This window comes from Terrapene carolina, unplaced genomic scaffold, assembly GCF_002925995.2.
Source record: "Terrapene carolina triunguis isolate 2854851 unplaced genomic scaffold, T_m_triunguis-2.0 Scaffold198, whole genome shotgun sequence".
NCBI lineage: Eukaryota > Metazoa > Chordata > Testudines > Emydidae > Terrapene > Terrapene triunguis.
The window spans coordinates 3,875,042-3,890,108 of NW_020664549.1; the positions used below are offsets into that span (position 1 = coordinate 3,875,042).

Sequence of the window (15,067 nt, forward strand, 5' to 3'; positions counted from 1 at the left end):
CTGTACAGGTGAGTGCTTACCTGTCTTTGGAGAAGTCAAATCAGGTGTAATGTAATAGGTGAGGCCTGGGGCCATGTTGTAGAGTTTGCTGTCATAGTGTTCTCTCTCTAGAGTGGGGGAGTTGGGGGGAACAGCCAATATACCTGAATGAGTATTTCCAAAACTCTAAATGAGCTGAGAGGCTGGAATAAATCAGACGGGTCTCTTCAAGGTGCTGTTTGTTAGCAACACAGCTCTGTGGGGCTTCCTCCCCAGTGCACCCACATAGGCTGAAGCTCCTAATGTGCCCCGGTCTGCAATGCCATTCAAATGTCTAGTGTCTAGTACATGGGGTTGGGATTAGGGCGATAGGTGTTTAATTATTGTCTCGGCCTCAGACTTCCTGGATGACCCTGGGCAAGTCACGCTACCCTGTGCCTCAGTTTCCCTACCTCACAGGGGTGTTGTAAGGCACTTGTGGTTGGGATACTATGGTGATGAAGGCCATATAAGTACATAGAGATTCTGACACTTTGACTTGGTTGCCTTATCAAAGCTATAATCCAGTTTATAGTGGTTGATAATGAATGATGTACCTGCTAAGGAGGGGAGATGAAGTAGCTAGAAGTTCTCTCATCACCGAGGTTATAGAAGAAGCCTCTGATTTTATCCTGGGTGGTTCTGATTTAGTACATGTGTGGTTTGATTTGGAGTTTGATTTTGCAAATTGCCATCTGGCTGTGTCTTGATTTACTCTCTCTCGAATTCTCCGTTCCTTATGGCATCCTTGGGTAAGAGGAGTGCAGTGTTTGACTCAGCAGGTTTTGTTCATGAGAAGTTGCAGGTCTCATGAAGAGGTTCAAGAGAAAAGTGCCAGGGGCAGATTGGCTCTAGGGGATGGCTGAGTAGAAGTGAATTTACAATTTAATGCTCATTGGACCCATGTATCCATAGCACAGAAGGTCAAGTTCAGCTTTCGAGCTGGGTGGGAAGACTTCAGGGGATGGAGAGAGAATCTGTGCAGGCAAAGAGGGAGAACCAATTGGCCACACTGTGAATAGATAAAGGCTTCTTAAGGCAGTTAGTCATCTCATGGGCTTGGGGGAGACACTGCCCTGGTCACCTGACTTGAGTTAGCCAGGAATGTATTAGACCAGTGGCTCCACTGCTCTTTCATTCTCTGGCAGCTTCATAAGGGTGAGATCTCCTTCCATGGACAAGGTCCTCTCCCAATCTCCGTCCTGTTGCCTCGTTTTCGACAGCCAGGAAAACAGTTCATGGAGTGCAGCATGAGCTCTGCTGCATTAGAGCTTCAGGGACCAGAAAAAGAAGGGAAGCCCCTGTTGATGAGGTTTCAATGTTAACAAGTGTGGTGTGGTGTTATCCAGCCTCATAGCTTCCTCTAGTGGTCAGATGTGGGACATTCTCAGGTAGAAGATGGGAGTTTTCAGGGGCAGGTTGAACAGGCTTGGACCTTTTTTATTTGACTTTTCCTCACCACCAAGTTCCTTGCTCTGTTTGATTAGCAGTTGCTTTGGATAATAGATTGTAGGTAGCCTGTAATTCTGTTGGAATCTCTTATCCTATGATTCTCTTTTGGTCTGGAATTATTTATATTTATAGAGCACCATTGGTATTCCTGACACTGTTACAGATCTAAAATAACACAATAATGCCCTGAGGAGTTCATAATCTGCGGGGAAAATTCAGCCCTGCTGTAACTCCACTGACTTCAGTGGGGTCACACGGGAGATGAATTTGGCCCCAGTTATCCTTGTTAGAAACCTTCTAGTTCATGACAAGAAAACAGGACATCTTCTCATTCTATATTTTCCTCCATACCATGTTCTTTTAATGGTTGCCTTTCTTTTCCTTGCACATCTTGCCGTGAGCCTTGCAAGGAACAGATTATTGGACTATCCAAATGCCTGTGCACCTGTATCTTGGATGTGGATTAAATTAGGAACCATCATCCACATCCCAGTGTCTCCCCTCCAAACATGCTGTGACCGGCTCAGCTAATACAACATAGGCAAAAACCAGAATGTTTCATTTTTTGTAGTGGCCTTCATAAACCTTGGTCTCAAGAGTCAAAGGTGCTCTCCAAAGCATTATATATCTGGCTGGTGTCACACCGCTGGACACAAGGAGCTCAGCATCGTAAATGGGTGAGTACCTGCCTTGGAGACCCCGCATGTGCTAACACAAAAAGGAATTAGCCCCCGAACTGAATTGGCTCCAGGATGAGGAACACATCATCTCTTAAAGCTTGTCCTGTGGACAGAGGGCTTCCTCTGGTATCGTCCCTGCACTGATCTGTTCTGTGTGGGGCTGATAACATGGAAAAGACCATGTGTCCCCAGGAGGCTTTCGGCTTGAGGAGATTTTCTTTAGGTTTTTGAGTGGCTTAACTTTTTAAGTGTTTTTTCTTTGGGTTTTGAAGTTAGGCAGGTGGACTGCCTCTCCCTCGACATCTATTTGTGGTTGCCAGGGAATAGGTCTAATCTGAAGGAGTGTGTCTATTTTTAGCTTGTTTTATACAGCCTAGATGCCTACTTTTCTCTCTAGGAATGGAGAGGAACTGTAACGCTCTTGGTCTGAATGCTAGTAATAGTTACCTGCCTTACAAGGGTATTGTGAGGATTAATTGATGTTTACAGAGTGGTTTGAACACGAAAAAAATTATACAAGTATTTTTATGTAAGCCACTGTGTCCACTGGAAAAAATTCCCAGCTGTTGCTGTCTTTATCTCCAGTGGGAAGCGGCCGTCTAAATACCTCTAACCCTCAGAATCTCCTCTCTCCCATGCTGGAAGGGGATTGTTTCTGTACCTCTCATGCCAGAGACCCCTGTGAGGGTATGTGTGTCTCGAGCAGTCAGTTGTTTCTGTTGATCCCTATGTGCAGTGTGGCCACTGGCTAGGCCTTAAGAGACTTGGGTTCTATTCTCAGCTTTGCTGCTGGGTGTCCGTGGGAAAATCACGTCACCTCCCCATGCCTCAGTTTCCCCATCTGTGAAATGAGCATAATGATACTGATCTCCTTTGTAAAGCACTTCAAGATCTGTGGATTAAAAGCGATATACAAGAGCTAGATATTATTAACAAGTTCTCTTAGTCATCTCCGCAGCCACTTCCCACCCGTTTTCCGTAGGCATGATGCTACCCAACTGCATCTGCCTTCACCCTTACTGTGCAGTATCATTCATCAGTTGCTTAGTAGTAATTTCAGCTCACCTGTTATGGCACCCTTGCAGCCTGTCTGTAGAGTTTGTCTTCCCACCAAGCTTGGTTCATCTGAAGCTGAGTGCTGTGTGTAGGTAGCTGAAGGGGAGTGGATTCCTGCTACCAAACAGGACCAAAAGGGAAGAAGTTAAGGGATAGGGTAGGCTGGAGGTTGGGAAATGAAAGCCAGGGAGTGGGTGTGGGGAACACGCTGGTTCTAAAGAGGGGATCCTATTTGTTTCCTTCCTTTGTGGGTGTGTGTGACTAAAGTCAAAAGGCCCAGGCACATCTGTGTTGACCTCAAGCTCTTATCCTGTGTGATTCTCCTCGTTCTTACTTGTACTGGTGTCTTTGATACTAAATATTTCTGACGTGGCGGAAAAGCAAAGGCACTTCGGGGCTCTGGTCACCAGGGATTCAAAGCTGCTCTGTCCATAGAGATCGGTCTTTCTGTGTAATTACTTCTGTGGGTTATTACTATGGATATCCATTCAGTCCCTGTTTATATTTCATCCAGGTGTAACCTTCAAGGCAAAGAGCCTTAGTGCTGTGTGAGCTGAGGAGCGCTCATGTCTTACTCTAATGTGCACTAAGAATGTATACAGAATAAATGGAATCTGACGACTATCTGGTGGAGGGTGTGGCTTGTTTGCTGTTAAATAGAGAATTGTCAAGTTTAAAGATGAATTTTAGTTGCTCGTTTAAGTTGGAGACCCACCGTGCTGTCCAGAATCAATCCTAGTGTAAATAGGCACTTTCCTTCATGCAACTCCGCTAGTGCTCCGAATCCTGAGCTGCTATGCCAGTCTTGGCCTCCCCATACAGCTCTGCCAATGCACCTCTATCCCAACCTCCTGTAACCTATGCTATTTCAGTCCTGGACGCCACCTCTAGCTCTGCCGGTGTCCTGCAATCATGGCCTGCAGCACTTCTTGCTATTCTATTCCTGATCTCATGAACAGTTGTGCCAATGCACCCTAGCCCTGACCTACACTACGCTCTGTTTTACCAGTCCTGGGCTCCCCACAAACAGTTACGCCAATGCACTTCATTTCTGACCTGTTGCTGTTCCAGTCCTGTGCCTTTCCCAAGCAACGGAACATAGGCTTTTCCATGTGAGATCAGCCCATTGCTCCATCAAGATCCAGTATCCTGCCTCCAGCAACAGCCTCTGCCTGGTTATTCACTACTTTTGCCATGTTGCGGGAGATTTTCAAAGGCAAAATGGAATGTAAGCACCTGGCTGCATGTGGACCCTTGAAAATCTCACTGTTTATAGAGAGTGCTTTGTGGAATATGAATGACAGTTCCTGCTCAAAAGAGCTTAAATCTAACCTGGATAATACAATACAGAGACCACTGGTTCCAATGAAAGGAAGTGAAGGGGCATCGCAAGGGAGGTATGTTTGAAGTTATTTGAGGGGAGCTTCTTGGCTGGTGGGATTTTGGAGGCTGTGCCAAGCACAAAGGGGCACCATCGAGCAAAGCATAATAAGGACAATGGGAGGAGATGGAGAAAGAGACTTGAGGCCCCAAAGTGCTTACTAGCTACAATCTATTTAGCTTTGAGCTATCACTTAATAAAAGGCTCCTGTTTGAACTTCTTATCAGCTGTGAAATGTACCCAAATAGTTCAAACTGCAGGCAGTAGCAGTATTGCCAATCTCAAGCATTTGAAAATTACATCAGACCCCCCCAAAATCATGAGATTGGCTTAAAATCATACGCTTTTTAAAAAATAAGTATTTGGGGACTTTCTTTGTGCTTTAGGGGTCATGCTTTCAGGGTTTCTCTGCAAACAGCGCTATAAATGTGTGGGTTTTTTTTTTTTTAATGAAATCTGAGAATCCTTTGATTTCAGTGGTGTGACCGTTAAGGAAACCACCACATATCACAAGACTTGGGGACAGTTCCAGTTAGGGAAAATCATGCTTCTCTAATCTACTAGAATTTTTTGAGCTTGTTTGACCAAGTAGTGAATAAGGAGGACTGGTTGATAGAACTTATCTGGGCTTTAAAAAGCCTTTGGCAAAGTCCCTCACAAAGAAGTTCTTAAGAAAACTGAACGATCACAGGAGTGAGAGAGAAAATTCTGTCATGGATCAGAAACTGGCTAAGAGACAGAAAAGAAAGAGGAGTCAATGGCCAATTTTCAATCTGTCAAAAGGTTAACACTGCAGTATGCCACAAAGGTCCACGCTAAGGCCAGTGTTTATTATATTAATGATATGGGTTGGGATGAATGAAGCAGTGGCAACATTTGCAGACACAATGATTATTTAGGTTAAAACCAGAGAAGTTGGCAAAGAACTAATGATGGCAGATAAAATTCAGCTTACTAGGTTCTAAACTGATAGAAATGACACAAGGAAAAGACCCTGGTGTTACTGAGGTCAACTTGATGAAAACCCCGGCTTGGTGTATAGTAGTGGCCAGAAAACTAAATAATGTGTTCTAAAGATAGAGATTGAAAATAGTACTGTGTAGTTATGCCGATTTTCTCAATTAACACTACATCTGAACCTGGGATTCTGGTTGAGATTGTCAAAGCTGACTATGATTCATCCACCCACCTCTCATTGAAATGAGTGAATGTTGTGTAGCCAAATTGCCTAGATGACTCTGAAGTTCACTGATTTGTTCAGTTCTGGTCTCCCCGTCTACAAAAAGCATGTTAGCAGAAAGAGAAAGGGGCAGAGCTGGGTGATAGTCCCCACTCTCTTCACACTGAAGCCTTTCCAGGACTCATCATACTATCTGTTTTGGAGAGGAGATGAATAAAAGGGGTCATGAGAGAGGAATATGAAATAATGACTGCAATAGAGAAGTCTCAGATGCTCCTGTGTACCCTAGTAACTTCTTAAGACAAAACCAAATCAATATCCAATAAAACTGAAAGGCAGTGCATTTTAGAACTGACGGAAGAAAATACATTTTTTACACAGTATGTAATTAACGTATGGGACTCATTGCCACAAAAGATAATTGAACCTAAAAAAATTGGTAGGATGTCAGATGAGTAGATATTTAGATCAATAATGAGAACATCCATGTTTGGGTCAGACAGGATAGAAAATGCACGAGGACTATAAACCTTCATGCTTCAGGGCATACAACAACCACTACTGCCTGGAGTCAGGAATAAAGTTCCTTTAGGAGCAGGTTACTCCATAATTGTCCACTATGATGTTCATTGCAGTGACCCATGAAGCATCTGCTAATGATGGCCACAGGATCCTGGACTTAGACAGGTCATTGCTCTGAACCAGTTTAGCAATTCTTACATTTCTAGTGTTGGCAATAAATCAGGCTTCAGCTGATACAACCAGGCACCTGGCCTCTTGCCCATTTTTAATGGAGCTTGAAGGAGAGGAACATTCTGCAAGACCAAATCAGATCTGAGTGTGTGAGGTGGGGTAACAGGGTTCGTTCCATGCCCCTTTCCCACCCACGTTCAATTTGCTTTTCTGTAATTTTGGCCCATGGGGCGAGCAGTTTCCACTGTTTATCTAGGCCCTTGGTGATAAGGGTCCCCTTGAGTGAGCTGATATTTATATTTGCCCTTTTATAATAAAAATCCAGAGAACAGGATATGGGCCACGTAGCATATACCTCTGCTGAGAACAGTCACAGTCTTTGGGGGTGGAGGGTAAGAGCTGCTGCTTGCGTAGCTAAGCTTGAGAGTCTTCCTTCTCCTTGCTGTTCTGCACCTCTCCCTGTTCCCACCGATATCCAGGAGATCAGACATCTAAACTGCTGCAAAGTATGGGACTGCTTTTGTGTCAATAGGCTGAAGAATTTACCCATCTGCAGTTAGGAAAAGAGACTATGGAGGAAGCAATTCCATAAGACTTGATTGGCGTGAAAAGTTCTTCCAGTGTTGACAAAGTGACAGTTTAAAAAGAAAGTGGGGTGGGGGGTGGGGGAAAGGGGAGACAGACACCTCCCATCCCCAGCTATCTGCCGGAAGTAGCCACAATGCACTCAGAACAGGGCTACACACTGGTGGTTTGATCCAGACACTGGACTTGATTCAGGAATGATTGGGTGAAATGCTCTGGTCTGTGTTATGCAGGAGCTCAGATTAGATGACCGAAATGGTCCCTTCTGGCCCTTCCCCCTGTGAAATCTTTGCAAAACCCACCACAGTCGATCACAAGGGTGCAAGTGAAGCTCCCTGTGAACTTAGCAGCAACAGGACAACACTGTTGCCCCTGGAACTGGAACCTCTGAAGTATAGATGAAATGTCCAGAGGGGTTTTTCTCCTAGCGAGTGATGCACATCTGGAATTCGCTCCCCTAGCAGCTCGTGTCAGAATCCACCTGACTCGGGGCTCAGGAGCAAACAGCGATAATGGTCAGGACAGGGATTGACGTTGGAGGGTATCGATGGGAACTGGATGATGAAGTGGTGGCCCCAGCTGACGGACGCAGGAGTTGAGCTAGTTGCTGCCGAGTAGTGGGGAAGGTTTTGCTGTTCCTGTCCTGTGCACAGGGGGGCTTCGTCCTCCAAGGCCATTGATAAAGTCTCCCTTGCAGATCCAAGGGTGATCGAGTTTATGATCAGAGCTCTCCGCCCCCGGTGGTCTGCTGGGCTGTGCCTCCATAGGGATAACAACAGTCCTGTGTTATAAGGGATGCCCCTTATTTAAATACAAAATCACTACGAGTGCCTTTTATCCCGTATTTCAACCAGGAGTGTAGCACTGCCAGCAGCCAGGGTGGTCCGGAGGATCACTCTGGCACCTGAAATCAGGGGCAGAACCGTGCTCCACCACTGGGATTGCACTTTGTGAAGTGCCGCCAGTTGGCAACTTGACCTGGCTGTATGGCGTCTCAATGCTGTTCAAATTAGTCCCGGCCGCTCCTCCGTCATGCCAAAGTGGCCTCTGGACCCCCTGCTGAAAGTTGGGCCTTCACCCGGCATTGAAATCTGAAATGGCACCCTGCAGAGATTTCTTCCTCACCGCACAAGAGGATCAGGAGCTGCAAAAAGCAGCAAGAAATACCCTGGTGAGTGTTGCTTAATAATAATAATAAATATGCAAACTACAGACACCAAGTTTTGGCAAGTTGCCACCCCCACCTCTCCGCAGTGTCAGCCAGATCGATGTGTGTGTGCGCGCGCTATGAAAACCGGCCTTTATTTTTGAAATACAATGTTGGCAACCCTAAGTATTCTATTAAGTCCCAGACAAAAAACGATTAAAATGGAATTAAGGTTTAGAGTGCATCTCAGTATGGCAAGGTGAAAAACAGGACCGTGATCATCTCCAAACCCAAGAAATTCAGAGTTAAGATTTTTATTAAGAAACGGAAATGCACGGTGAAGGCACCCAAATAACTAACTCTGCTCTGTAGTGACACCATTTAATAGCAATAAGATTACGATTAAGGCATTTTAGTGTTTGGTATCTCAGCTTAGACAAAACTGATTTTTAAAGACACTTTTTGTGCATCTCCCACTGCTCCATTAGTGTAACTACTGGGCAGAGTTAAGGTTAAGCGTTACCAGTGCACCTGCAATTACTTTTGAGGGCAAATTGGATATTTGTGGGGCTAATGATGACTTTAATGTTTGGTTTTTTGCATGTAAGAGTCTCACCTAACCTTGCATAATCTCTTTTAAGTACTTAGCTGGCCTCACTACTGCAATTTTTACTGTACTTACATGCAAAGATTTGATGTACTGTCACGCACTCAGTGTAACTGCAAATGCAAATTAAACATACAGTTGCACAAACAATGGGGCTCTTGGGGGTTATAAAAATCCTTCCCTAAAATTCACCCCTTGGTTGTTTTTAAAAGGCCACAATGGGGACATTCCTGCCTTCCAAGGTGAATGGAGCTCCCCTAATCAGCAGAGGCTGTTTCGATATGCAACCCACACCACCATGTTTTGTTCTCTGAGGAACATTACATACCCTTGTACTTGTCTGGCCTCTTGAAAAGTTACAGGTGAGTATTGGGATGGAAACAATGCAGGTCACCCAAAACTATTATAATCTTGTTGTTCTTTCCATTATAAGCCAGCTACTGTGTGTGATCAAACTTTTCCTCCTTTGGAGAAAACATGCGATAGAACTATCAGACTGCAAGCAAGTGGAAGATAAAGGGGAACAAGCTGGTGGGTTGTTGGGTGTTTTGGGAGTTTAAGAACTTCGATTCCTCTTATCATTCCAACATTTCTCTTCAAAGAGTAATTTAAAAGTAAAATGGCAATTAGCCTTCTGATTAAGCAGCTGTTCTTGAGATAAAGGGCCCTTAGCCCTGTTAGGGCAAGCCGCAGCATGAAGTGTTATTGACAGTTGATAAGCTTCTGATATGTGAATGAGATAGTGGCAAAAGGAGGCGGAGACAACAGTGCACCCTTTGGGTATATAGGCAGGGAGCCTGGGACTCCAACCTCAGCCACCGCGGTGTCCAGGACTGAACTGGGGGACTGTTTAGAAACTGCTTGCAAAAGAAGAGCATCATGAAGTGGCTGATCCTCGCCTTGGTGTGTCTCCACCTCTCAGAGGGGATGGTGAGGTGAGCATGGAATAACAGTGTGGCCACTTGACAGCGATTGCTGATTATGCTGGTGTGAAGGAAAGAATAGGAACGTTGTGGGGAGTGGTTTGAGAAGGAGAGTGGCACTCCTGGGTTCTGTCCTTGGCACTGCCACTGACAGGCTCTGTGACCTTGGACGAATCACTTAATCTCTCTCTGCATTAGTTTACTTATCTGTAAAATGGGGGCAGTGCTACTGAGGGGAGACTTGATCGCTGTCTTTCTGTTCTGTGCAGAATCCCCCTGAAGAAATTCAAATCCATGCGGGAGGTGATGAAGGAGAAGGGCGTACTCAGGGACTACCTGAAGAACCACAAGTATGACCCAGCCAGCAAGTACTTCAACAACTTTGCTGTTGCCTATGAGGCCCTGGTTAACTACCTGGATGTGAGTATGTGCCTGATTGGAAAAAATAATGACAAAAATGGAGCAGAGACAAGGAAAAGATAGAGGCTGTCAACCATGGAGCAAGGATGGGAGGAAAGCGAGAAATTCAAATGGAAAATATGATCTCCAACTTGCACCAGCCCATCTTCTGTAGGACGGTTCTTGTAGTGTACAGGAATCGGGTAGTATCCCTTTAAATAGTTTGTGAGCCCTCTCATGGTGGTCACCGTGTTCTAGAGCAGCCAACCAGAGCAGCCACATGTATGTAGCTAAGCCTTGCGTGTTTGTGTCTACAGTAGAACCTCAGAGTTACGAACACCTCAGGACTGGAGGTGGTTTGTAACTCTGAAATGTTCGTAACTCTGAACAAAATGTTCTGGTTGTTCTTTCAGACGTTTACAACTGAACACTGACTTAACACAGCTTTGAAACTTTACTATGTAGAAGAAAAATGCTGCTTTTAGCCATTTTGAAACAAGCACGGGAGCAATTTCCTTACCTTGTCAAATCTTTTTTTTAAACTTTCCCTTTATTTTTTTAGTCGTTTATATTTAGCACAGTACTGTACTGTACAGTATTTGCTTTTCTTTTTGGTCTCTGCTGCCTGATTGTGTTCTTCCAGTTCCAAATGAGGTGTGTGGCTGACCAATCAGGTCAGAACTCTGCTGTTCGTAACTCTGAGGTTCTGCTGTAGTTAGTAAACACAGTTATTTGGGACTCAGCTATGCCCTGTGGTTCCTCCATATAGATTTTTGTTCTGTGAGGAGTAAAAGACCCAACAATTCTCTCGGCCCTAATAAAGAGCACAGGCTGCCCTCTAGCTAGAATATATATTTAAGAAATTGAATCTCTCTGGAGGAAAGCGAAGGGTTAAAATGGAAGGGGGGAAAGTTTGCCCTTTTTTGGAAACCCTCTAGCAGAGTTGGAGTTCTTTGCAAAACCTCTAACTGCATGAGATTCCACCGTCTCTTGTCACCATCCACCCACCTGGCAGCCCCATTGGTTTGAGATTACGTATGTGGTGCAGATGGCAGTGACTGTCTCCAGCATGCTCAATAGTACTATTGGTTGGCAAGTGACATGGATCATGAGGAGGAGAACCTGTGATGAAAAGAATGCCCCCTTTTCTCTAGATGTCCTACTATGGGGCAATCAGCATTGGAACCCCACCCCAGAGCTTCCTGGTTCTCTTCGACACCGGCTCCTCCAACCTGTGGGTGCCCTCGACGTACTGCCAGAGCCAGGCCTGCAGTGAGTAATCGCCATGCACAAGGGGCCGATGGAAATGTCTCTACCATGGAGGGAGGTTCTCTATCACAGTATCCCATCCTGGGCACTGACCGAGCCGTAATCCGGATTGTTCGTCAGGAATAATGTAGACGCCCTTCAAATCCCAATATGCTAGCAGTGTTCTGAAGTCCCACTGCAGACAGAAAGATAGCCAAGACTATGGAAGCGCATGTCATTTACGTAGTTTGGAAGCTCTGTGGGGCGGGGACCCTCTTTTTGTTCTGTTTGTACAGCGCCTGGCACAGTGGGGGCTAGTCCATGACTGGGGCTCCTAGGTTCTTACGGGAATTCAAATAATAATTGATTTATTTTTAGATATACACGCGCACATAATTTAAAATAGATACTGTTTGATTATATAATACACACACGGACACACAAATTATTCTTCTCTTCTTTGCTTCCCATCCATCAGCTCAGCTGTGACCCTTGAGGCCGAACAAAGTCTGTCCACCACTTCCTACCTCGTACCAGCTTCGTGGCTTTGTTCATCTTTGAACCTTTTGTTGTATGTCAGTCTCCACCATGTCCGTCCAGCGCATCCTTGGTCTTCCTCTATTTCTACCTGCTTGCAATTTGGTATCTTTCACCCTGTCTGGTATCCTTCCTGCGTCTGCTCTTGACACATGTCCAGACCTTCACAGTTGTCTTTCTTGGATCTTCTACAGCAGCGTTATTTCTTACCCTGTTTATATGTCTATAAAAATAAAATCAATCCGTGTATTACAAAGGGTAGAAATTCCTATTCAAATGCTTTCAGTCCCATAACAGCTCCACTGCTGAGGTGTCTGAAGCCCCAAAAAACTGTTTCAATCAGTGTAGGCACATGTGACAGTTTCAGACGGCTGCATGCAAAGAAAGAGGCAAGCCAGGGAAGGATGGTCCCGTGGCTAAAGAACAGGATTGTGGGGCCGGGTTGTGTCTCATTGGGCAAGTCACTGCCCTGTTTTGTGCCTTCATCCCCCACCTGTAAAGTGCGGGTGATTAGACCTACCTCAAAGAGGAGCGGTGAGGCTTAATTGATTAGTAACGGGTGCAAAGTGTTGGAGAACCGCAGGGGGAAGGTGCTACAGAAAGGTCAAGTTTTGCCATTATTGGACATTTCTAGAGGGGATTAGTGTTGGGCTCAGTTCGGGGTGGGGAGCTTCGACTCTGAATCGGTTATTTGCACAAGCTGACAACTGACGCTGATCTGTGTTTACCTCTAGCCACCCACACTCTGTTCAACCCCAATGACTCCTCCACTTACTCTTCCAATGGACAGACCTTCTCTCTGCAGTACGGCAGTGGCAGTCTCACTGGAGTCTTTGGCTATGACACCGTGACAGTAAGTAATAGCATCAGCTGAGGAGATGACATAGTTATTTGAGCTTCGCATGAGCTGGCAGGTGCTAGCATCCGAACTCCTTCAGCAGGCAGCGGTAGAAAGTCTCTGATTTCCCCTGTAGGCCCTGCCATGAGGGGGCTGAGATCACTCACTCTAGCTAGTGAATATACGGCCCATCACTCATTGGGGAATTTTCTGTTCAAACAATGCCTTGCCGAGGGCCAGAACCGAGACATCTATTCCACTTTTAATCTCCAGATGATAAGGATATAATCTGGGTTTTTGAAGTGGGCTTTCAGAAATGAGGTGGTTGGGGAACAGGATGTTTGGGAGTATTTCAAACAAAACCCAAGGCACTCAGCATTCTTTTTTCAACACCGTGAACCTTCAGACCCCCGGGCTGTGTATGGAGAGGCACCTGTAGCTGGGAAGCCTTTCTTTAGTTGGACATCCACTAGTTGCAGAGCTTTGGAGGAATGTCTGAGCCTCAGTGGGTCTTGCTAGTAGTAACAACATATTATTGTAAGAGGCAGCGTGGTCTAGTAGTGGGAGTCGGGAGATCTGGTTTTTACTCTCAACTCTGTTTCTGACGGGCTGGGTAAGCTTTAGGTAAATAGCTTCCCCTGTTTGTGCCTGTTTCCCTATCTATAAAATGGAGGTGATGATACCCACAGAAAGTGCTCTGAGATTTCTTGGCTGGTTAGATAAGTGCACCCAAAGTTCTCCTTCCTGGGTTTGCTAGGTTCAGTGGCCTGCTTGCTCTGTCTGGTTGTAATGGCTATTCCCATCTCTTGCTCTGCAGATCCAGGACGTTTCCATCACAAAACAGGAGTTTGGCCTGAGTGAGACTGAGCCTGGCACCGACTTTGTCTATGCTCAGTTCGATGGGATCCTCGGTCTGGGTTTCCCTGCCATTGCTGCTGGCGGTGCCACTACTGTGATGCAAGGTCTGATCCAGGAGAACCTCATCAGTGCCCCGCTCTTCAGCTTCTACCTGAGTGGGTAAGTAGGAGGAGGCTATTCCCCTGTCTCTTTAAGCCCGTCTGCTGTCTTTATATTTCCCATGATCCTTTTCCCTTTGTGTCAGCTCCTCTGGTCTCCCATGCCCTGAGGAGGGCCAACAGCAGAATAATGGTTAGGAGCAGACTTCATCCTTTCCCCTGGAAATGTGTGCTGCTTCTCTGCAGCCCCTTCTTTTCCCACTCAGAGCTGGGCAAACCGGTCAGTATGGGGAAGCTCACTGAGGTCATTCACCTTCCCCTCCCTGTGGTGAAGGTTCTACCCAATCAGACGTAGCATGTTCCTTAGGGGCTACAGTCTCTAGGCTTCACTGTACCATTTCTGCTCTACTCCACTCTGATTAGGCCTCAACTAGACTATTGTGTCCAGTTCTGGGCGCCACATTTCAGGAAGGATGTGGACAAATTGGAGAGAGTCCAGAGAAGAGCAACAAAAATGATTAAAGGTCTAGAAAACATGACCTAGGAGGGAAGATTGAAAAAACTGGGTTTGTTTAGTCTGGAGAAGAGAAGACTGAGAGGGGACATGATGACCGCTTTCAAGTATGTAAAAGGTTGTTACGAGGAGGAGGAAGAAAAATTGTTTTTCTTAACCTCTGAGGATAGGACAAGAAGCAATGGGCTTAAATTGCAGCAAGGGAGGTTTAGGTTGGACATCAGGAAAAAGTTCCTAGCTGTCAGGGTGGTTAAGCGCTGGAATAAATTGCCTAGGGAGGTTGTGGAATCTCCCGTCATTGGAGATTTTTAAGAGCAGGTTAGACAAACACCTGTCAGGAATGGTCTAGATCAGGGGTCTCAAACTCAAATGACCACACGGGCCACATGAGGACTAGTGCATTGAACCGAGGGCCACATCACTGACACCCCCCCACTTGCTGCCCCTGGCCCCGCCAGCACTCCACCCCTTCCATTAGGCCCCACCTCTTTCCACCCCTTCCCTGCCCCAATCCAACCCCTTCCCCGAAGTCCACACCCCAACGCTGCCCCCAGCGGGTGCAGAAAGGGTGCAGGGTGCGGCGGGGGCTCAGGGCAGGGAGTGCAGGAGGGGTGTGGGATGCGGCAGGGGGCTCAGGGCAGGGAGTTGGGGTGCAGGTGGTGTGCAGGGTGCGGCAGGGGGCTCAGGGCAGGGGGTTGGGGTGCGGGAGGGGTGTGGGATGTGGCAGGGGGTTGGTGTGTGGGATGTGGCAGGGGGCTCAGGGCAGGGGGTCGGGGTGTGGGATGTGGCAGGGGGCTCAGGGCAGCGGGTTGGGGTGTGGGATGTGGCAGGGGGTTGGGGTGTGGCAGGGGGC

The 15,067-nt window shown here is 46.4% G+C and overlaps 2 protein-coding genes across 3 annotated transcripts in view; both read left to right on the forward strand.

Annotated features, from left to right (window-relative positions):
* The window catches only part of LOC113407120 (fibroblast growth factor receptor substrate 3-like), a 28,453-nt gene extending 25,625 nt beyond the window's left edge, over positions 1-2,828 (forward strand). For both annotated transcript variants that reach the window (XM_029912305.1, XM_026655193.2), the window contains exon 8: positions 2,042-2,828. In XM_029912305.1, the coding sequence (XP_029768165.1) occupies positions 2,042-2,198 (157 nt within the window). In that variant the 3' untranslated portion in view covers positions 2,199-2,828. The remainder of the gene's footprint in view (positions 1-2,041) is intronic.
* Positions 2,829-9,678: 6,850 nt separating this feature from the next.
* Positions 9,679-15,067, forward strand: part of LOC113407121 (gastricsin-like) — an 8,182-nt gene continuing 2,793 nt past the window's right edge. The window contains exons 1-5 of the mRNA XM_026655196.1: positions 9,679-9,734; positions 9,992-10,142; positions 11,276-11,393; positions 12,641-12,759; positions 13,562-13,761. Of these exons, the coding sequence (XP_026510981.1) occupies positions 9,679-9,734; positions 9,992-10,142; positions 11,276-11,393; positions 12,641-12,759; positions 13,562-13,761 (644 nt within the window). The remainder of the gene's footprint in view (positions 9,735-9,991; positions 10,143-11,275; positions 11,394-12,640; positions 12,760-13,561; positions 13,762-15,067) is intronic.